This window comes from Pinus tabuliformis, chromosome 7 (assembly GCF_031772625.1).
Source record: "Pinus tabuliformis cultivar Carrire ecotype Pingquan chromosome 7, CPIR1, whole genome shotgun sequence".
Classification (NCBI taxonomy): domain Eukaryota; kingdom Viridiplantae; phylum Streptophyta; class Pinopsida; order Pinales; family Pinaceae; genus Pinus; species Pinus tabuliformis.
Window position 1 is genome coordinate 1,587,860,053 of NC_142293.1, and position 20,735 is coordinate 1,587,880,787.

The following is a 20,735-nucleotide window of genomic DNA, read 5'->3' on the forward strand; positions in this document are numbered from 1 at the left end:
TCGTCTAGCCATTCCCTCCAGTTTTCCCTACCATTGCCAGGCTTCTAGTAGTGGCTGGCCCTATTCTGGCCCTTGTTTTGCATGTTTATCTGGATCTATCTAAATTATTCTCTGTTTAGGTCCAGCCCTTGTTTCCAGGCATCTTCCCAAAAGAGATATTTTTCCATGTTCCCAACCTCCAAAAAAATGTGATTCAGGATAGTTGCTCTGTTGTCCCAATCCTGGCTCCAAATGGCAAAGCCCTTGATGGTCCCATTGAGCCTGATGAGATGCTCATTCGAGTGACTAGGAACATATTTCACTTTCCAAATGATGCCCCAGGGGTATTTTGGGTTTGCAATCCATCTCCACCACATTTTGGCTCCAAGGTTTTTCATTAAGAGCTGAGAGTCCCTCCAACCGAGACCTCTTTCTTTTTTAGCTACACACAACTTGTCCCAGGCCAACAATGCCCACTTCTACTTTTTATCTAAGCCCCTCCAAAGGAAATTTCTCTGGAGGTTTCTAAGAAAGTTGGACATGGATTTGGGGGCCACAAGAGTGGAGTACATATATTGGGGAATGGCTTGCAACACATACTTGACTAAAACCAAACAACTTGCTGAATTCAGAGTTATGAACGTCCAGTTAGCTAGTATTTTTTCCATTTTGGTGAAAGGATATTCCCCCGTTGAGCGAGTCAGGGGCTTATCAGTGAGTGGGACTCCCAAGTATTTGGAAGGGAGGTTGCATCTTTGAAATTCCATGATTCTAGCAATGTTCCTTTGGATAGTTAGAGGGGTGTTGAAGAAAAATAGTTTAGATTTCTTTAAGTTTATGGAGGTGCCAGAAGCTTCAGAAAAATCAAAGAGGATGGCTTTGAAGGATAAGGTTTCTTTGATAGTGGGGAGGCCCATTAACAAGGTATCATCAACAAATTGTTGATGAGTGGAGGGAGGAGCAGAGGCAAAAAGCTTGAGGCCAGATAGGGCATTGCTGGAAGAGGAGGCCATGATGGATATGCTAAGGCCCTTGGCGATAATGAAAAAAATGAAAGGAGAAATAGGATCCCCCTGTCTGATACCTCTAAAAGGGAAGAAGGGTTCAAATGGGGAGCCAGTCAAGAGAATCGAGAAAAGATCCCCATAAACCATTTCCATGATAAATTTTATGTAGTCCTTGTAAAAACCAAAAGCTGCTAAGAGACCTTTCGTATAGTCCCAACTAATTTTCTCAAAGGCTTTCGACATATCCAACTGCATCATCATTCCAGGCTTTCTCTAAACTTTCAGGGAATGAATCAATTCGTGGGAAAGGATGATGCTATCTAGGATTTGCCTTCCTTCCACATAACCTGATTGGTGTGGGGAAATCAAAGGAGGGAGGATGGTTTTTATTCTATTGGCAAAGACTTTCAAGATGATCTTGTAGATGACGTTGCAGAGGGCGATAGGTCAAAATTTATCTAGGGAGTCAATGCCTTCATCCTTGGGAATTAAGGTTATAAAAATGGAATTTAGGATTATTAGAACAAATTTTTGAATTCTAGTCTCCTCCCCTAAGGCATGAACCTCATCTTTTATCAGGGGCTAGCAGGCTTTGTAAAAATCTATGGTGAAACCATCCAGGTCTAGTGCTTTACCATTGGACATAGTCATTATTACTTCCTCCACCTCTAGCATAGACACTAGAATTTTGTGATCCTCGGTGGGGATAACTAGAATGTTGTTCATTATTTTGTGAATAGCCCTTGCCCTATTTGTTCTAGGCTTGGTTAGGAGATTAGTGAAGAAAAAATTTATCTCGGCAGCAATGTCCTCTTGAGAGTGGATAAGGTTTCCCTCTCTAGGTTTTAGGCCCAGAACCCTATTATGTCTTCTATTTTCTATCATCGAACGGTGAAATAATACTAAATTTCTTTCCCCGCACTTATGTTAGGGTCCCACCCTAACCCCCTTATTTATGTAATAGGATCGAGTCATAGTTATAGTTAAGTAAAGAGTCAATAAAGCCCATATTAATAATTGTAAGTGGTTAACTCACATTTAATGATGGGACCACAGTTAGTTGAAAATGGGCCATGGTATTAGATAGATGGTATTAATAAGAACCATGGTATTGCATGTATGAATCCTATATAAAGGATAGAGACTCCCTGCAAGGAGCATTGTGTCTTATTTTGCAATCGAACTCAGCTCTATTGGAGGTTGCCCCCAGGAAGAGGAAAGTGAACTTTGCTTTCTGAATAATAAAATAGTTGTTGTTATTGCTCTTGTTCTATGTTCTGGGTATATTTCTTCGCATATTTGGTATTCGGGTATCGTCTTGCAGGTTAAGAGCATAACAACTTAAGCTAGTTAGTGCAGGATTTCTAATGCCATAGCTTTTCTTCTTGAGAGGTCCTTTCCTCCCACCAGTTTTGGAGATTAAGCTCTTCCTACTTCCTTTTTTCAATGATGCCCTCACTAATGATTTGTTGCTCGAGGATTTCCATTCTAAGTTTTAGGTTCCTTTTATCGTTGGTGATGTTGCCAAAAGTTTCCTTGTTCCAGAGTTTGATCTTATTTTTTATGATCTTCATTTTCTATTGGAATTTATGCATATTTTTTCCGATTTGGGGCATCAGGGTACTCCACGATTCTTTCATTTTTCCATGAAATCGGGGTTCTACATCTAGAAGGATTCAAATATGAAGGGTCTATTCTTCAGGCCAGAGGAAATGTAAACCTTCAAGATATAGGCCAGCGGTCAGATCTTGATTGAGGGAAGATTCTGGCCTCTATTTCCGAGGAGGTGAGATAAGTCTATTCTAATAGAAGGAAACAGTCAAGCCTCGAAGCAATTTTTTGATCTCACCCTCATTTGTTATTCCAAGTGAAGATTCCATTATTCGTAGGGATATCAATTATACTAAGTCCCTCGATGGTGGACTGGAAGGCTTCAGAGTCCTTATCTGGTTTTCTGATGCCTCCCCTTTTTCCTCCGAGGTTTAGCACCATGTTAAAGTCACCAGCAACAATTTTGAAAGGTCGGTGGATAGAGTCTAGGAGCTTACTTATGCTTTGCAACATGTTGATTCTTTCAACAGCTCTAAGTGGAGCATAGATATTGGAGACACAAATACTATCATTGGTTCCAATGATTTTTAGAAAAATTATGATGGAGTGTTTTGTGGCCACTGAGGAGGTTAGATCATACTGAGAGTTTTTCCACAGAGTCATGATTCCCCCTATTGATCCAGTGGTAGAGTTCACTACATAGTTGTAATGCTTGAAACATTTTTTTTAGAGAAGAGTGAGATTAGCCACGTCAAGTTTGGTTTCTTGGATTAATAGGATATCTAGTTTGTCAAAAATGAGTCTATTTTTCAAGACTCTCTTCTTTCCAGGACCATTGATTTCTCTAATGTTCCAAGAGATGCAATTCATTGATAAAGGGTGGGAGTTAGCACTAGGGCCCTTAACTTTCCTTCATTAATGAGTTTGGCCCCTAGTTCTTGAAGAAATTGACCAGTTGTTTCCCTTCCTCTTTTCTTGCTTGGGCCTTTTAAGTTGTATTTTTCTACTACCATATTCGCTAGAATGTCATTGACTACGTTGTTTCTAGGTGGTGTTTGACTTGTGCTCTGTTTTAATTCCTCTTGTTGGAGGTAGGATCCTTCAATTTTTTGGATTTGGTCTTCTGGAATCACAGTTAGATCATTTTTCTTCCATTCCTCTACAACCGATATGAAGTCGACTCCTTCCAATGCCTCTTCGATGTGTGTTTTCCTCTAAGGTGGAGTCCACTAGAACTTTTTCCATTTCAATGTCTTCTTGTATATTCGCATCTTCAGGATTGTTCTGTTCCAAGTATTAATCCTCTTGCCTCTGGTTTGCTGTGTTTTGTGTATCTTCTTTGCCCTCCTCATCATTTGAGCTGTTTGAGAGCAGGTGTTCTTGCATTTTGTTCTGAGCTTCAAATTTGTTTAGGTTGTCTTCCTAGTGCTGCTCTTTATTTATCTGTGTCTTCTTGTTGTTTTTTTTCCTTGTGCCTACTCTGGTGAAACCCCGTTCATCCTTTTTCCTATGAACTTTCTCATTTCTTTGAGGAGCTTTATTTTGTGGACAGTCCCTAAAGAGTTGTCTATTCTCATGGAATTTCCTACAATGGAATGGGATGCGTTCATAGTCAATAATCCAAAGCCATACCTCATCCCTGGATATTAGTTTTATGGAATTCGGAAGGGCTCCTGAGACATATATTTAAACACATATTCTGGCATATGAAACATACTGTCCATTTCATGTTCCCTCAGACATTTTTATATATTCTCCTAGTTGGTCTCCAATGCCTTTTAGGACTGATGGAGCCTAGTAATAAGTTGGCAGAGACTAGAATCATACCTAGACCAGGACCCTGGTGAAGTCCTCTTTCTTTGGAGTGCCATTTTCTTTCCAGAATGTCATATAAAGTCCTATAGAGTTGAATAAGTAGGGGCCTCCCTCAAATATCATATCTTTGTCTTCCAAGAGATCAATGATGACTGTGAAAACCCCTTTAAGCCAAGTTGTATTCTGATTTCTCCATTTGGTTTCCATTTGAATTGAATCCATGAGTTTAGTTCTTTCTCTGTGGGCTAGATACCCAGGAATTTACATATTACTATGTATTCCTGCATATAGTCTCTATAGACTGCTACCCCTGAGTCTTGTATTTCCAACTTTGGGATTTTTTTTGGATTTTGGGTTGCAATTGTTTCTTATTTTTGTTATTTCCTTTTGCAGATATTACTCTATGTTTTCTTCCTCCACAGTTGTTGAAGCATTTGCAGATGTAGTTCTTTTAGCTACTTGGGCATCTACATTTTCCCCTTTTTCTTTCCATTTTTCCCTTGCTTCAGGGCTCGTTCTGGAGGAATGAAAAATGGTGCATGAAGCTAGCTTGGTGAAGAAAGAAGACTCCTGATCCCTCGGTCGACCAGAAACCATGTCACGAAAGGAGGGGGCCTCAGGGCCATCTTCTAACTCCTCCATGGAAGCTTGAGAGGCGAGGGTCAGTCCCTAGCAGCCAAGCACCCCAACACTCCATGGGAAGCTACCAGGAAAGCACAAAGGTGGATTTGACCTAGTATGCTTGCTCACTCAAGTTTTTCCTGCAGTTCCTTCCTCGTTCCATCAACCAAGCTAATCTAAATATTTGAAAAGTGAATTTTAGAAATATAGGAATATAATAAATTAATTAAAGCTGATGTTAATTTGGATTGATTAGGGGTTAGCATCTTAAAAATGATTTGCATATGGTATTTTCTTTTGTAATCTTAGTAGTACATTTCATCCATTCATCTACAAACAGGAAAGCTACAAATATATAAGTCGTTTGGTGGCCTCAACCTACCTAGTAGGAAGCTAGGGTTGTTGTCCACCAAATCACATTATAAGCCATCCAAAACGTAAATAGTTTGAGTCTATTTAACTAAGGCTTATAAGGCTGATAGTCTGGAAACCAACTAGTAAGGATAACAATGAAAGCATAAATGCTACCCGACATATACAACCAAAATTAAGCCAAATTTAATAGACATAACTTCAACCAACTAATCGTCTGATGATTCCACTGGAACAATATCTTTAGCACTTGATCCTGGAAATTCAGTTTGCAGCAAACATAGGATATGTCGCTCAATGCGGCCTAGGTGAGCATTTTGATTCTGCAACTGAAGTTGAATAAGATGGAGCTATTTTTTAATGTCTCGAAGGTACGTCTCAACCTCACTTCGAGCTGTTGTCTTGGTGGTCACAGCCATTGCTTTGGCCACTATGCATTTCAATAATCAGTAGAACTAGATGAATTGTCTAAACAGGGTGAGATGACCATGAGTTTCCCATGATTAGATCCTCCCAATCTTCGGCTGGCGGTTCAAGCTTAGATTTCAAGTTCAACTCTGCCTCCCAGGTCACGATTAATTGTTTCACTTGCATCGGGGTCCCTTCGCAGTATGCTTGAATCGTGGCTTGAAGAATATATTTGTTCATTTTCCAACCCCTCTGCCACAAAATCCATGCCAAAGACAAACCAAATTATTTTCCTAAGACTTCTTAGTGTGTGCGGCCCCTTCAGCCTTGGCTTGAGGCTCCACCATGAGGCTGAGACTTCACCATATCTACCAAGATTGGGCCCCCTTTCTTCACCCTTCTCCCACCTTCTCTTGCTCGTAAACCAACACATCGTACAAAGGCCAGAAGTGGATATAGCGTAGGCGGACCTGGAAGATGATTTATACATAGAACCACCTGAAATACAAGCATTAATCTAATGTATGACCACAAAAGAAAATGAAGCATCAGACAACACTTTGTGCCTTCAGAAACACTCGAGCCAGCAAGTATACGTAAATAGTTATCCTTTAGGGGTGGGAGCTACCACCAGAATAAAAATGATGAAATCCATGCACCATTGAGCCCTGAGTTCGTAGACTCGGCCCTCATCATTTACCAGAACCCTTACTTTTCACAGGGCTTGCCCAAATAATTCAAGCTTAAAACGGGGAACCCAATTATCAACATGCAAAGGAAACATCATGAGGAAAAACTAGAAAGCAATAAACATACCCATGTGAGAAAGGATGTTGCCACCTGTAGGCACTAAGCGTTACCAACCTTCAAGTTGGGGATCTGCCTTGATCTGCGACGCTTCATGTTATCACATTGAATAAGCATGTGAGGGTGTGGGGGATACCACCCACCATCCCAAACGAATAAATGCTCTGTCATATCAATCAAACCCAAGCAGACCTCCAACTGTTTCGAAACCCCATCAGGGAATAGAGTATTTTTTTAATGTTTATATATAGAAAATTATATTTTTCTAATAGTAAATGTATTTGAGTTTAAGATAAAATTAAGTTGATTACTCAATGACTCCCTATAAAATTTGAAATATTTAAACTTGTGACCATGAATAATATACAACTTATGAATAATTTAATTTAAATATTATTTCTACTTAATTTTGAGTTACTTTTCAAAAATTCTAAATGTTGTAAGATTATTTTGGATATTTATATCTACATCAAGGTATCTCTTTGCAATTTTTAATAGATTTATATTTATATTAGTTAAAATTTATTTTACCTATTTATAAAATTATAAAAATAACATTTTAATAATAAATATTCTTTAACTAATTTAAAATCTTATCCATACATTATACATGTTTATTTATATTGAAAAGTAATATATTTAATATAATAATATAAAATGAAATATCGTTTTTTATCCGTATTAAATTTTATTCCTTAATTTAAGGGATAAAGCTCTAAAAAATTTCCAGTAAAATTAATTCAATGCGGTTTCTATTGTTTATGAACAAAATATTACATGTTTATTTAAAAAAAATATATACAAATTTTATTAGTTAATAATTATAATACATTTTTCCAAAAAATATATATACAAATTTTATTAGTTAATAATTATAATACATTTTTCCATATATATTTTTGTTTATAGATATATTTTTCAATTGATTTGAAAAATAAGACATTTAATATAATATGAAATACAAAATATAATTTTTTAATATTAATTTAATTGGTTTTTTTATAAGTTTGAGAGTACTATATCTTCATCATGTTTAATATATCACTCTATTTAGGTGGGGAATTGAATCCATGACTTCACATTAAGGAGTGCCTTAACAAAGCACCCATCACGCTCTATCCAAAACCTTGCGGACTAATTTAATTTGTTTTGAATCTTATTCTCAAATAAAAAAAAAAACTAAATCTCACTCTTTGTGACATAGTTCACCTATCCACTTTAATAAAAATACACTTTTCAACATAATACTTGATAAGAAGAAAAAAAAATACTAAAAAAATTGACAAAACTAAATTTTGTTCGTGCTTTCCTGGAAAATAAATTAATAAATTTGAGCTAATTTGAATTTTCTTCCCGCTTCTTTGCAAAACAAGTTAAATCTGACCTAATTTAGATAAATTAATCAATTTGAACTAATTTGAATTTTCTTCCCGCTTCTTTGCAAAACAAGTTAATAAATTTGACCTAATTTAGATTTTGGTATGGCTTCCTTGCAAAACTAGGTGATAAATTTGATCTAATTTGAATATTGTTCCTGCTTCCTTCTTCAGAAAAGTATGTAAATAAATTTGGGTTAATTTGAATTTTGTTCCCGCTTAATTGGAAAAAGGTTAATAAAGTTGACCTAGTTTAGATTTTCTTCCCACTTTTTTGAAACAAGTTAATAAATTTGCCCTACTTTAAATTTTATTCCCACTTACTTGCAAAACAAGTTAACAAATTTAACCAAACTTGAATTTTGTTCTAGCTTCTTTGCAAAAACAAGTTAATCAATTTGACCTAAATTTAAATCTGTTTTAAATCTGTTCCTGATTCATTTTAAAATATGTTAATTTAAATTAAAAAAATTATTAAATAAACTAACTAATTTTTAATACTAAATACCAATTTCATTTATTTTAAATCTCATTTTTGAAAAGGACAAACTCTAACCCTGCAAATCATTAACCATTAAATATTATGAATAATTTTCTATCCCATCATTATAATGTGTAATAAATAAATTAAAAATACTAAAACATATCAATTTATTTATTTATTATTAAAAATATTTTTAATTTATTGGAAAAAATTCAATATTAATAATGAAATTGATTTAAATTTTTTAATGGAAATTATTATCTACAATGAAATATATTTAATTAGAAGTTTTAAAAATTGTTTTCATATATTGTTTTTTAATGTTTATATTAAGTTAATTACTTAATGGCTTTCTATATAACTTAAAAGATTTGAACTTGAGACCTTTACTAATTTATAATTCATGAATGATTAAATTTGAATGTTATTTCTACTTAATTTTGAGGTATTTAAAAAAAAAAAGTTTATATATATTAGGATGTTTTTGGATATTTCTATTTATATTAAGGTATCTCTTTGTAATTTTTCATAGATTTATATTAATTAAAGTATATTTCACTATCTATAACTTTTGTTATACATTTATTTCAATGGAAAATTGAATTGTTCAATCTAATAAATAAAGATAACATTTTAATAATAAATAGTGATTTAACTAATTTAAAATCTTATTCGTACATATTTATACATGATACATGTTTATTTATATTGAAAAATAATGTCTCTTGGGTAGTTCAATTGATGATCAAAGTAATCTAAAATTGATGAAGATCGAGACAAAATATCCTTGTTTGAGACCTCTTTCCATTTCTGTTAAATTTTATTCCCTAATTTAAAAGATAAAGCTCCAAAATATTTCCCATAAAATTAATTCAATTTCTTCCCGCTTCTTTGCAAAACAAGTTAATATATTTGAGCTAATTTGAATTTTGATCCCGCAGGTTAATAAATTTGACCCAGATCAAATTTTGTTCCCGCTTCCTTGGAAAAATAGTTAATAAATTTGACCTAATTTGAATTTTATTCCCGCTTTCTTGCAAAAACTAGTTAACAAATTTCTTCCCACTTCTTTGAAAAAAAATTAATATATTTGTCCTAATTTGAATTTTTTCCCCGCTTAATTGCAAAAGAAGTTATTAAAAAGTTAATATGTTTAACCTAATTTAAATTTTGTTCCTGTTTAATTGCAGAAAAAGTTAATAAATTTGACCTAGTTCAGATTTTATTCCCGCTTCCTTGCAGAACAAGTTAAGAAATTTGACTTAATTTGAATTTTGTGCTCGCTTCCTTATAAAATATAGCTAATTTAATTTAAAAGATTATTAAATAAAATATCTATTTTTTAATGCTAAATACTAATTTCATCTATTTAAAATCTTATTCTGAGAGTGAACAAACTCTAACCTTCTATTTAAAGCAAAAATTTAGAGATAGTTAATTTTTTAAATCAATTTTATTAATTATGTTAATTGGTATTATTAACAATAAAATATTTGATTTAGTGTGATTTTTATTTATTTTTTTAAAACAAATTACACATTATTTTTAATTTTAAATTTATAAACTAAATATATATTTTTTTAATATGGAATATTAATTTTTATTTATTTTTAATTTAAAATTTATAAACTAAATATATATATTTTTAATATTGAATATTAATTTCTATTTATAAATTCAGGAATTTTAAATACTTAAATTAATTTTGCAAATTACATTGATAAATGTTAATTTATTGAAAATTACTTTAATTAAACTTAATAAATATAATTTAAAATTTAATTGAAAACTTAAAAACTAAATATTATTTCTTTTTTTTCCCTAAATCTCAGCAACGAACATCATATTAGTTTCATATATTTTAAAAATGGTTTTGGCCAACGACAAAACCCCAATACCATTTTTTAACCCGCTCTTAAATCCCTAATAATTTTGTTAATCACATTGATAAATGCTGTTTTTGAAAATTAGGTACAAAATCTTAGTGTGAAAGCCCAATTTTTATCACCACTATTACATTACATGGACAACTGACATTTAATAATTTAACTGTTTTTAATGATAACTAATCTTAATATGAAGCTACTCGAATCTTCCATGAAACGACTCCGAATAAAGCAAGGCGGCTTACCTAAACATGCAGCAATTTGCAAGTAGCAATATGGAGCTTTAGTTCTGGTTCAGGTTCTGTTGTAAACCCTGACCATGGACTTGCACCCAACTACTGCGATTGGGTTTCTGTCAACAGTGGATTTGTACCAAACGATTTTGGACATTATTTGAGCTTTGGAGAAGGAACACTCGTTGAAACAACAGTCCAAACTGCGTTCACCAGTCACAGGACTCACCAGTAAGTAAAATGTTATTACAGTCCCCTAAATAGCCGTCATTTCATTTTCACCTTTTGTACTGCACGCTAACGGTATGGGCTTTTCAAACCCTAAATTACATTTATAATAACTATTATATTCTGAGTTACAATCCCTCTGAATAGCCAATGATTTCATTTCTGCAGTAGGTACTGCACACTATACAGTGGCTGTAGTTTAATCAAAGAAGTGCAACCTTTGTCTGGAATTGGGCGCATGTCTCCTCACGACATGGCTCAACGAACAGAGTGGACTTCAAGGGTCGAGGACAGATCATCTGGACTACCTCCTGCATGTCCGGCTGTCAAAGGTGGGGCAGACGCCAAGGGGACTGCAAAAAGGGTTGTCAAAGGTGGGGCAGACGCAGACTGGACTGCAAAAAGGGTTGTCACGCAGACTGGACTGCAAAAAGGGTTGTCAAAGGTGGAGCAGACGCCCATGAGACTGCAAGAAGGAAAAAACATGAATATTTGGAATATCACAGACAACGGGTGAAACAGATACGAGCTAGACATTCAGGAGACATCGCAGATCCTGCCCCTCTCAATGAACTGGACCTTGAGTTTCCAGAGGAAAATCGGAGTTTGACCACACAGAATCGAGGTGATGAGAAGGCGCGCAAACGGAAAGGGAAAGAGGAAGCAGAGGAAACATTTAGTGCCAAATTCAACAGTAGTGAGGTTAAAGATGTTTCCTACAAAGAGGCTCATGAAAGGAGGTTAGTGGTATCTATGTTCCATGATTTTGCGCAGGCACTGACACATCATCAGAAAAGATTGGGTAAAGAGAATGACCCAAGAATCATAAGGGTTTTCGACTATGCATCAGAGAAATTTAAATTTCTTTGCCGAAATCTTTGCAGGAATCATATAGGTCATGTTCCTGGAGTCGAAGTTGGAGATGTATTTCAATCCCGAAGGCTGTTGAGTATTATAGGATTGCATAGACCTGTTGGGGCAGGCATATACTATCTAAAGCCAGAAGAAACAGGTCACGCGGTGCCATTGGCTACCAGCGTTGTTGCTTCCGGTGGTTATGAGGACAATATTGACAATAGAGATGTAATAATATACGCAGGCCATGGTGGGAGGAATGATAATCAGAGAAAGAAACAGAAACAGGTTTATGATCAGCTTCTCACTCCCGCTAATGCAGCCCTACGGAATAGCCGGAGGAAAAAACTGCCCGTTAGATTAATCCGATCATGCGAGGAATTGCCTTGTGGGTATAGGTATGATGGGCTCTACAATGTAGAGCATTCCTGGTTAGAAAAAGGACGAGCGGGATATCTGGTGTACAAATTCAAACTAAGGCGGAAAGGAGATCAACCTCCTCTGGTTTCTCATATAGTGCGGTTTAGGGCTGGTCCCCATGGTAAGAAAATCGCTGTAATCAAGGAAGATATTGCGTTAGGACAGCACAAATTTTCTATACCAGTCGTTAATTCCGTAGACAATGTCTACATTATTGATGATTTCGAATACCTCCTTACAGTGAAATATCCCTGTTTCTTCCCTAAACCAGAGCTGCCAGAAGGATGTTGTTGCACTGGTGAATGTACTGATACTGAGAACTGCCTTTGTGCTAGAAGAAATGGAGGGAAATTCCCTTACAGAACCGATGGGATACTCATTAAACCTAAGACAGTATTGTATGAGTGCGGTCCTAAATGCAGATGCCCACCAACTTGCACAAATAGGGTTTCTCAACAGGGGTTGAAACATAAGATGGAGATCTTCAGGACACCGAGGAGGGATTGGGGAGTTGGGACATTGGAATTCATGCGGGCAGGTACATTTATTTTGGAGTACACAGGTAATTTATATCGCTCCAAAAGAACCTCAATGAATAACTTTATTTCCCCAATATCTTCTATATCCAATGAAGGAAATTCAGGTGATGAATTAGTGTCGGGTTCTCCTATTCAAATTGTTAAGGATAAGGGTTTCAAAGTTGATGCATCTAGAAGTGGAAATGCAAGCAGATTCATACGGAGGAGTTCTAGACCAAACATATTTGCTCAGTATGTTCTACATGACCACCATGTCAAGGATATTCCTCACGTTATGTTATTTGCTCTTGAAAATATCCCACCTCAGCTTGAGTTGTGTCTTAGCTCATCTGGACAAGGAGTCCATAGCCACCTATTGGGAGAGGCTACACCATGGATGAAAAGATTGGTTAGGAAGTAGAACTGAATGGAGAAGCATGGTACAATGTGTGTTACCAGTTTTTGTCTGCAGTATTGAAGTATTGTTCAATACAAGTTTTAGGTACTATTTTTTGTCAGAAGCTTTCTTTCCTGGAGGAAGCAGGGTTCAATACAAGTTTTAGGTACTGTCTTTTGTTAGAAGCTTTCTTTTCTCTAGAATTTTCATGGATACATTTTTCAATCCAGAAAGCTATTAACATATGTTTTCTTTATTTTAACTTTTCAGTGATTCAGAATAGTGATATTAAGCTATTCCCATATATGTTTTCCTATATTTCAATATTTTAGGCATTCAGAATAGTAATATAAAGGTATTAACCTATTTACTTCTTTATTTTAATGTTTCAGATATTCAATTGATATTCTTTCTGCATTTATGTGAATTTATAACTCTTTTATACTAGTGCAATTTACAAAATTTATTTTCCTCACATTTAGAAAATCCTGAGCTGAGATGATTGTGACATGAAGGTGTATATTTTACTACAATTTCATATTGATAATTATTCTATAGTATGTTATCTCTCTAAGTTAAGAGACATTCAAAAAAAAAATATGGATAAAACCATAAAGCTGATTTATCCTTTTTCATTTGTCTATTAGAAATAAATTATTTTAATACTATTTTTAAATGTATATATCTAAGATTTAAGTTAACAAGAAACAAGGGTGGCACTTGAATATCATGCTTTTTCCAGTATAATTTTGTTAATTGGTTGGATGTTTTAAATAGGAAATAGGAAATAGTCTTTTGGCCATGAAAGAATACATGGTATTTTGTGAAGGTTTTTCTCAAGAAGATGTTAGAAGTCATAATATAATTTTTGATAATTAAATTTTTAAAGCAAACTATGACATTTGTTTTACAAAAAATGATTTTTACTATAAGAAAATAGAATATAAATGATGCTAATCGTTATTAAATTTGAAATTTCAATGCTTTAATATCCAAAATTATTCTTGAAAACTTTAAAACTTTTCTAAAAAATCTAAATTTAAAATAAGAAATAAGTTATCAAATATCAAGTGAAGTGATGCCAAATAGAAATTTATTCTAATAATAGTAAGTAATTAATTTTTGAAAGTTTAAATAAACATTGAAATTTAAAATTACATATTTCTTACTTCCCAATTTTATTAGTGGTTGAATATTGTAAGAATTGAGAATATTTCATGGAGAAACATATTAAAAATATTGTTTATTTCCCTTAACATTTAACTAAGAATAATCTTGTAACTGATATCATCTAAATGAGTTGTTCTAGAAATTGGAGTATATATCACTTATGAAGTAAAATTGAATGGAGAGGCATGGTAAAATGTATTGAGTAGTGCAAGAAGCAAGAAGCATTATTCAATACAAGTTTTAAGTTTTTTCTTTTATCATAATCCTTCTTTCCTTAAGAATTTTTATGCATACATTATTCAATCCAGAAGAATGAATATTAAGCTATTACGTTTTCTTTCTTTCTTATTTTAACTTTTCAATAATTCTATAGATATGCTTTATATGTGTTTAAGTAATTTTATATTTTTTTTGTAATTTGTATATTACAAAGTTATTTTTTCTCACAGTTAAAGAAACTTGGGATGTAGTTATGTATTTCGTGTATTTTTGTTTGTGAGATAATTGAGGTATGAACTTACACATTTGACTACAACTTTATGTTGATAGTTACCTTGTATTATGTCATCTTATTATGTAAGTAGATATATAAAGAATGTGATTATGACCATAACTTTTATCATCAGTACATTAGAGGTAAACAATTTTCATACTATCTTTTAACTATTCAATGCACATATTTAAGATTTAAGTTCAGAAGAAATAATTGTGGTATCTTGAACATCATATGCTTTCCCCTTTTACTTGGAAGGAACTTGAACATCATATGTTTTGTTCCAAATGTAATCTTTATTAGTTGGCAAGCTGCTTTAAATAAGAAATGATCCTTTAGCCATGAAAAAATACATGATATTTGAACAAGTTTTACTAAAAAGAGAATGTTGGAATTTTGAAAAGTTCAAAAAGTATTGGAACTTTTAATCATATCTTATTTAATCTATACTCTTTATTAGATATTGTCTTCATAAAAATACTTATTTTGTTTAATAAAAATAGATAGAGTGTTTTCTTAAAATTTTGGACATTTCATATTTATAAAATCTAACAAAATTTTTTTTAATACAATAAATTAAAAGAAAAACTATTAAAAAAAATATGACTTAATTTGAATTTTATTTTAATTAGTTTGAAAAACAAGTTAGAAGTAAAACAAGTTACAAGTAAAAGTACTCCTTTAATAGAAAGCCATTACTGTAAATCTAAGCCATTATTGTAAATCTATAATTATTATTATGATTTTAATTACATTAATAGATGTTTAAAATTTGATGCAAATTTTTAAATTAAACGAAAAGTATTTTTCTTGTCCTTATAAATATATACTTTTCAATTAAACAAATAATAGAAATTAAAAGATTCATAAATTAAATACGAATTGAATTTTGTTCTTCATATATATATATAGAGCAATAAACTCCAATTTCATCTCTTTATGAATTACAGTATTTTGAGTTTTAAATGAAGGAGCGGAAATATTTTGATACCTATTACATTGAAAACCCAAATTTAATCGTTTAACTATCTGTAAAAATCTTCACATTAAAGTCCCTAGCATCTTCGATGAAACGACTACCATTAAAGCATCTGACATGAGCTTGAAGTAATGTGCGAGTAGCAATGTGCGGCTTCAGTTCTGATTCAGCTTTTGTCGGAAACCTTGAATTTGCACTAAACTAGTGCGATACAGCTCCTGTCAACTTTGGACTTGCAGCGTAACATTATTTGAGCTCTGGAGAAAGAACATTCGTTTAAGCAACAGTGGGTACCACGTTCACCAGCCACTAATCAAAGGGCTGTGCAACTAAAACATTATGAATGACTCAACCGGACTCTAATCCTATAGACTTCTTAAAACTGTAAAATATTTTATAATCTGTAAAATATGAGTTACATTCGGTGATTTTATTCCTCTCTGGAGTCTGAACCCCCCACATATATATATATATATATATGCGCCCCGCAATACCTCTAAATGGCCAATGATTTCACTTGCACGGCATGGCCAATGATGTTATACTCATTAGTAATACAGTAGTGTATGAGCGTGATCTAAATGCAGATTTCTCCGCTTTGCAGAAATAGGGTTTCTCAAAACGTGTTGAATCATAAGTTCATCGAGATCGTCATCGAGATCGTCAGGATGAGCGAGTTCCGACGTTGGAATTCATGCAAGGCCGAGTACAGAGGCAATCTACATCGCTCCCAAATCATCTCAATGAATAAGTTGATTTCCCCAAAGCATCTCGATGAATAAAATTCGGGTAACCTGCGAGGGGTGGTCAACGATTAATTAGTGTGGCCTCTATTTTTCAACTTTTTTGGGAACCAGAGTTTCAAAGTCGGTGCATCCAGTGGTGGTATGCAAACAGATTCCTACGGAGTTCGAGAGCAGACATATTAGCTCAATTTGTTATACATGATTACCATGACAAAGACAAAGATATTCTTCTCATGTTATGTTATTTGGTCTTGAAAATATTTCATCTCAGCTTGAGCTGTCTCTTAGCTCATCTAGACAACAAAGTCCATAGCCACCTATTCCGAGAGGCTATCAACTTGAGCAAACCATTGATAACAAGTTCAGTTAGGAAGTAGAAGCATGGTAGTGTGCGTTACACGTTCTCGTCTTCCAATTGAGCACTGCAGGAAGCATTGTTCATGGTATTGTGCGTTACACGTTCTTTACCTCAGAAATTTCATGAATGCAATTTTCAATCCAGAAGAGTGATAGTAAGCTATTTTTTTTTTTTTTCCTTATTCTTTCTTTATACTAATTTTTCAAGCATTCAACAGATATTTATTTTAATATTTCAAGCATTAATAGATAAATATTCCCGAGTTAATTTATAAATTAGATATATTTTTCTATGTTTCGTCTAATCTATAAATCTTCTGTACTATTCTTACAAATTAAAAAAATATTTTCCTCACATCTAGGAAACCATGACTTGTAGTTATTTGTTTCTTATACTTGTATTTACCTCAAATTTAGAAACCATGGCTTGCAGTTATTTGTTTCTTATACTTGTGTTTTTAAGATGATTGTGGCATGAGATGATTGTGGTATGAAACTGTAGATTTGAGTACGATTTTGTGTTGATAATTAGTTTGTAATATGTTATCTTTCTAGGTCAAGTAGACATAAAAAAGGAATGTGCTTAAATGTATGTTGCATATTATTTTCCATTGTCTAATTTTGTTAGTTGGTAGGATAGATTAAATAAGAAATAGTTACGAGGCAATGAAAGAATACATGATATTTTGAGAAGTTTTTTTCTTAAAAAAGAATGTTAAGATTCATGAAATAATTTAATTTTTAAATCGAGGCATCATGAAAAAAATGGAATACAAAATAAAAATATTTTGTATTAAATTTGAAATTCCTATGAATAAACATGTCTCAAAATTATTCCCAAGAACTTTAAAACTTTTCCAAAAAATCTAACTTGAAAATAAAATAAAATAAGTTATTAATTATCAAAGGAGAAATGTGTTCAAACAAAAAATTATTCTGGTAAGTAATTATTTTGAAACGTTAAATAAATATTGAAATCTCTAATTACATATATCACTTGGTTTACATTTTTGTTATCACTTGGTTTACATTTTTGTTAGTGGTTGAATGTTATATGAAAGATACCTCATGACTATGCATATGTGGGTAATGATGTTTATATCCTTGAGGATTTAAGGAGGAACACTATTGTAATTCATATTCTCTAAATGTGTTGGTTTAGGAATTGGAATGTATATCATTGATGAAGTGATTCTGAATGGATTAATTGGTCAAGGGATTGGGGCATATATCAATTATGAAGTAACATTGAATGTAGATGCATTGGGTAATGCAAAAAGCATTATTCAATATATTTTTTAGTTTATGTTTCCTTCCTCGAGAATTTTTATGCATGCATTATTCAATCCACAAGAGTGAATATTAAGTTACTATTTTTTTTCTTTATTTTAACATTTGAGGTATTCAATAGATATGTGTTATATGTGTTTAATCTACTTTATAAATTGTATGTTCTTTTCCAATTACATAATTTATTTGTTTACACATTTAAATAAACTTGAGTTGTTTAATACACATGTTGATTGTGTTTTATGAGATAATTGTGGAACCTTATTGTGACTTGTAAGAGGACCAAGACTACAGTTGTATATTTGCATAATTTATATTTAAATATGTAGTAATAAATAAATTGTTTTCTTTTATGAAGCTTTGTAATGTTATATAAACGGTTAAACACACATGGAGAAGCCAACAAGAGTAGGATAAACATGAGTTGCATTCTATTAACAATATTCACATATAAATACAATTCCTTGTGACATTTGGCCTTCATATACCAAGCGGTCTCTTGGACTCTAGTGACTGTTCACATTCCACCCCAACCCATAGAGGATTGTGTGTCCAACATTCCCCCCTTAATCTTAAAGCATATGTATGAGTCCAAGAAGACAGTTGTAATACAAAATGTGCAAAAAACCATGGCATCACTAGGATGAAGGTGTTCTTTGAAATGTTGGCACAAGGAGGTGGTTTAAGAATTACCACTAACACTAGAATGCTTAATGCAATTCCCATAAATCTTCCAAAACTAGCAAGAATTTGAAGTCTTTTACAAGAGGAATTGTCCTTAATTCTTTGAAGAGGGAGAAGCTCAACTTGAAAACAGAGGTATCAACCCCGCATACATGGTTTAAGGTTGACCACCAACCAAAGGCATGCTCAAGGGCATCTTTGTGTTTGGCTACAACTATGAATTAGGCATCAAGTTTAGGTAGTGGCTCAAGCTTGCTAGATGTGGCTTTGAAGCTTATATATGACCATCACTTCCCCCTGTAAGATACAAGGTGAGAAGATGAAGATATCTCAACTGCAAGACTTTTCAATATTCGAGAAAAAATCCTGTTGTATGAGCAAGATATCTTCTTGGTTGTTGCAGCCAATTGCCAAGAAGTGATCCATCCAAGATGAATCTTTGTTCTTGTAGGAGGCTTGTTTTTTAAGCATATGTGGGAAGAATGATTACGTTGACCATAATGTTTGCTTTAATGAAGATCAAAAGAATGATCTTCACATGGCCAACTCAGTAACAATGTTGGCATTTAATATTTTGTTGTTGTTGTTATGGAAGAGCAGTAGAATCTTGAACATCTATAGATGTACTATCATGAAGGAATCGAAAACTCTAAAACTGAATGGGATTTGAGTAATCTGGAATATGAAAGGACACATCCTTGTCATATCGAAGACTAGTTTTGTGGTTGTTATGGACAAGCTCTTCCCAAGATTTGATGATGGGCTTGGGAAATGCAAATTGAAATTTTTCATTTGCATGCAAATCTTCTCTTGAGCTAGACACTGAATGTGAATCAACCTCAACTTTATATTCTTGCTATTGATGGGAGTCTGTCTCAATGTTCTGAATAGAAACAAGTTTAGAATGATGACTCCACTGATGTAATTCTTCTTGTTGAAGTTGAGATTTAAGCTACAAAAGTTCTATCTTTTCTTGTGCAGTTTGTATACATTTTTAAATTTTAGCAATAGTGTCTTTAATTATTTTGAATGTGCTGTGAACAGTGAATACAATTAGAGTTCTCAATAACTCTAATATTCTTTCAAGCTTAGCCATTTTTCTTAATAGCTAGAAAATGAAAAGTGTGAGATTTAATTCTATCACTAGCAATTATGCAATATCTTCTTCTACAAACAATATGAAGCCTTGATGGTAGGATTTAGAGAAACCATTAAGACCAACTTTCAACACATACCACTTAACATTTGGGCTAAAAATAGTGAGCTCAAAATGTGAGAGAGAAACTCAAAGGGTAGATTCCCAATGTAAAATGGTACATACAAAGACATGCTCTAGTTGTAAGGATGACACAGGGCTAATGCTGAAAGATGGAAGAATGAACTTGTCATCTTATTGGAGAAATCAATCAATCCTGAGCTACTCATCTTAACATGCTATTAATTCCTAAGAGGTATCTAGGAAGGAAATAATTTCAATTCACCTGCTCTGTTGCCAATACAAACAGTAGTTCCTGTTGAATTAGTTCAAGGGGCACACAAGATACCTCGGCCTGATAAGAATTCAAGCCACTCTGACATAAACAAATTCAACCTCAACCTATTTGAAAATCAAATTCATTTCCTATTCATGAGAACCTTAACTCAAGCTAATCCTTCCATGCTGACAAGGCACAATTGTTATTCTCAGTACCTTGTTTTTAGTTTCTATCAATCTACATCAGTGCCTTCTTAGAGCCAAATGCCATCATTCAGGCATGGGCCTACTAACAACTTCAATTTACTACACTTTATTAATAGGAAGTAACCATGGCAAGTAAATTGTGCTACTTTCGGAATTGTCTGTGGCTTTATCTAGCTCGTAGGTGCTCACTACCATGTCTCCTTCTCAATTAGGTACAATATCTTTGAAGAAGAGTAGGAATAGTTTATTGCAAGTAGATCTGTTGACAAGCGAAGGCTCAACAGACACAAAGAATAAAGAAGGGGTTATTGATTCGATACAAAGGAGTCTGATGGAGTTTGAGATATAGACATAGATGCCAGACTTCTGTCAAAATTT

General features: G+C 33.3%; 1 protein-coding gene across 1 annotated transcript; it reads left to right on the top strand.

The window, feature by feature from the left end:
* Nucleotides 1-11,020: 11,020 nt before the first annotated feature.
* Nucleotides 11,021-13,159, top strand: LOC149254168 (histone-lysine N-methyltransferase, H3 lysine-9 specific SUVH5-like). Its single transcript, XM_089454707.1, has 2 exons — nt 11,021-11,173; nt 11,290-13,159. The coding sequence occupies exons 1-2, from the start codon at nt 11,021-11,023 to the stop codon at nt 12,979-12,981; spliced, it is 1,845 nt and encodes a 614-aa protein (XP_089310833.1). The 3' UTR covers nt 12,982-13,159.
* Nucleotides 13,160-20,735: the final 7,576 nt, after the last annotated feature.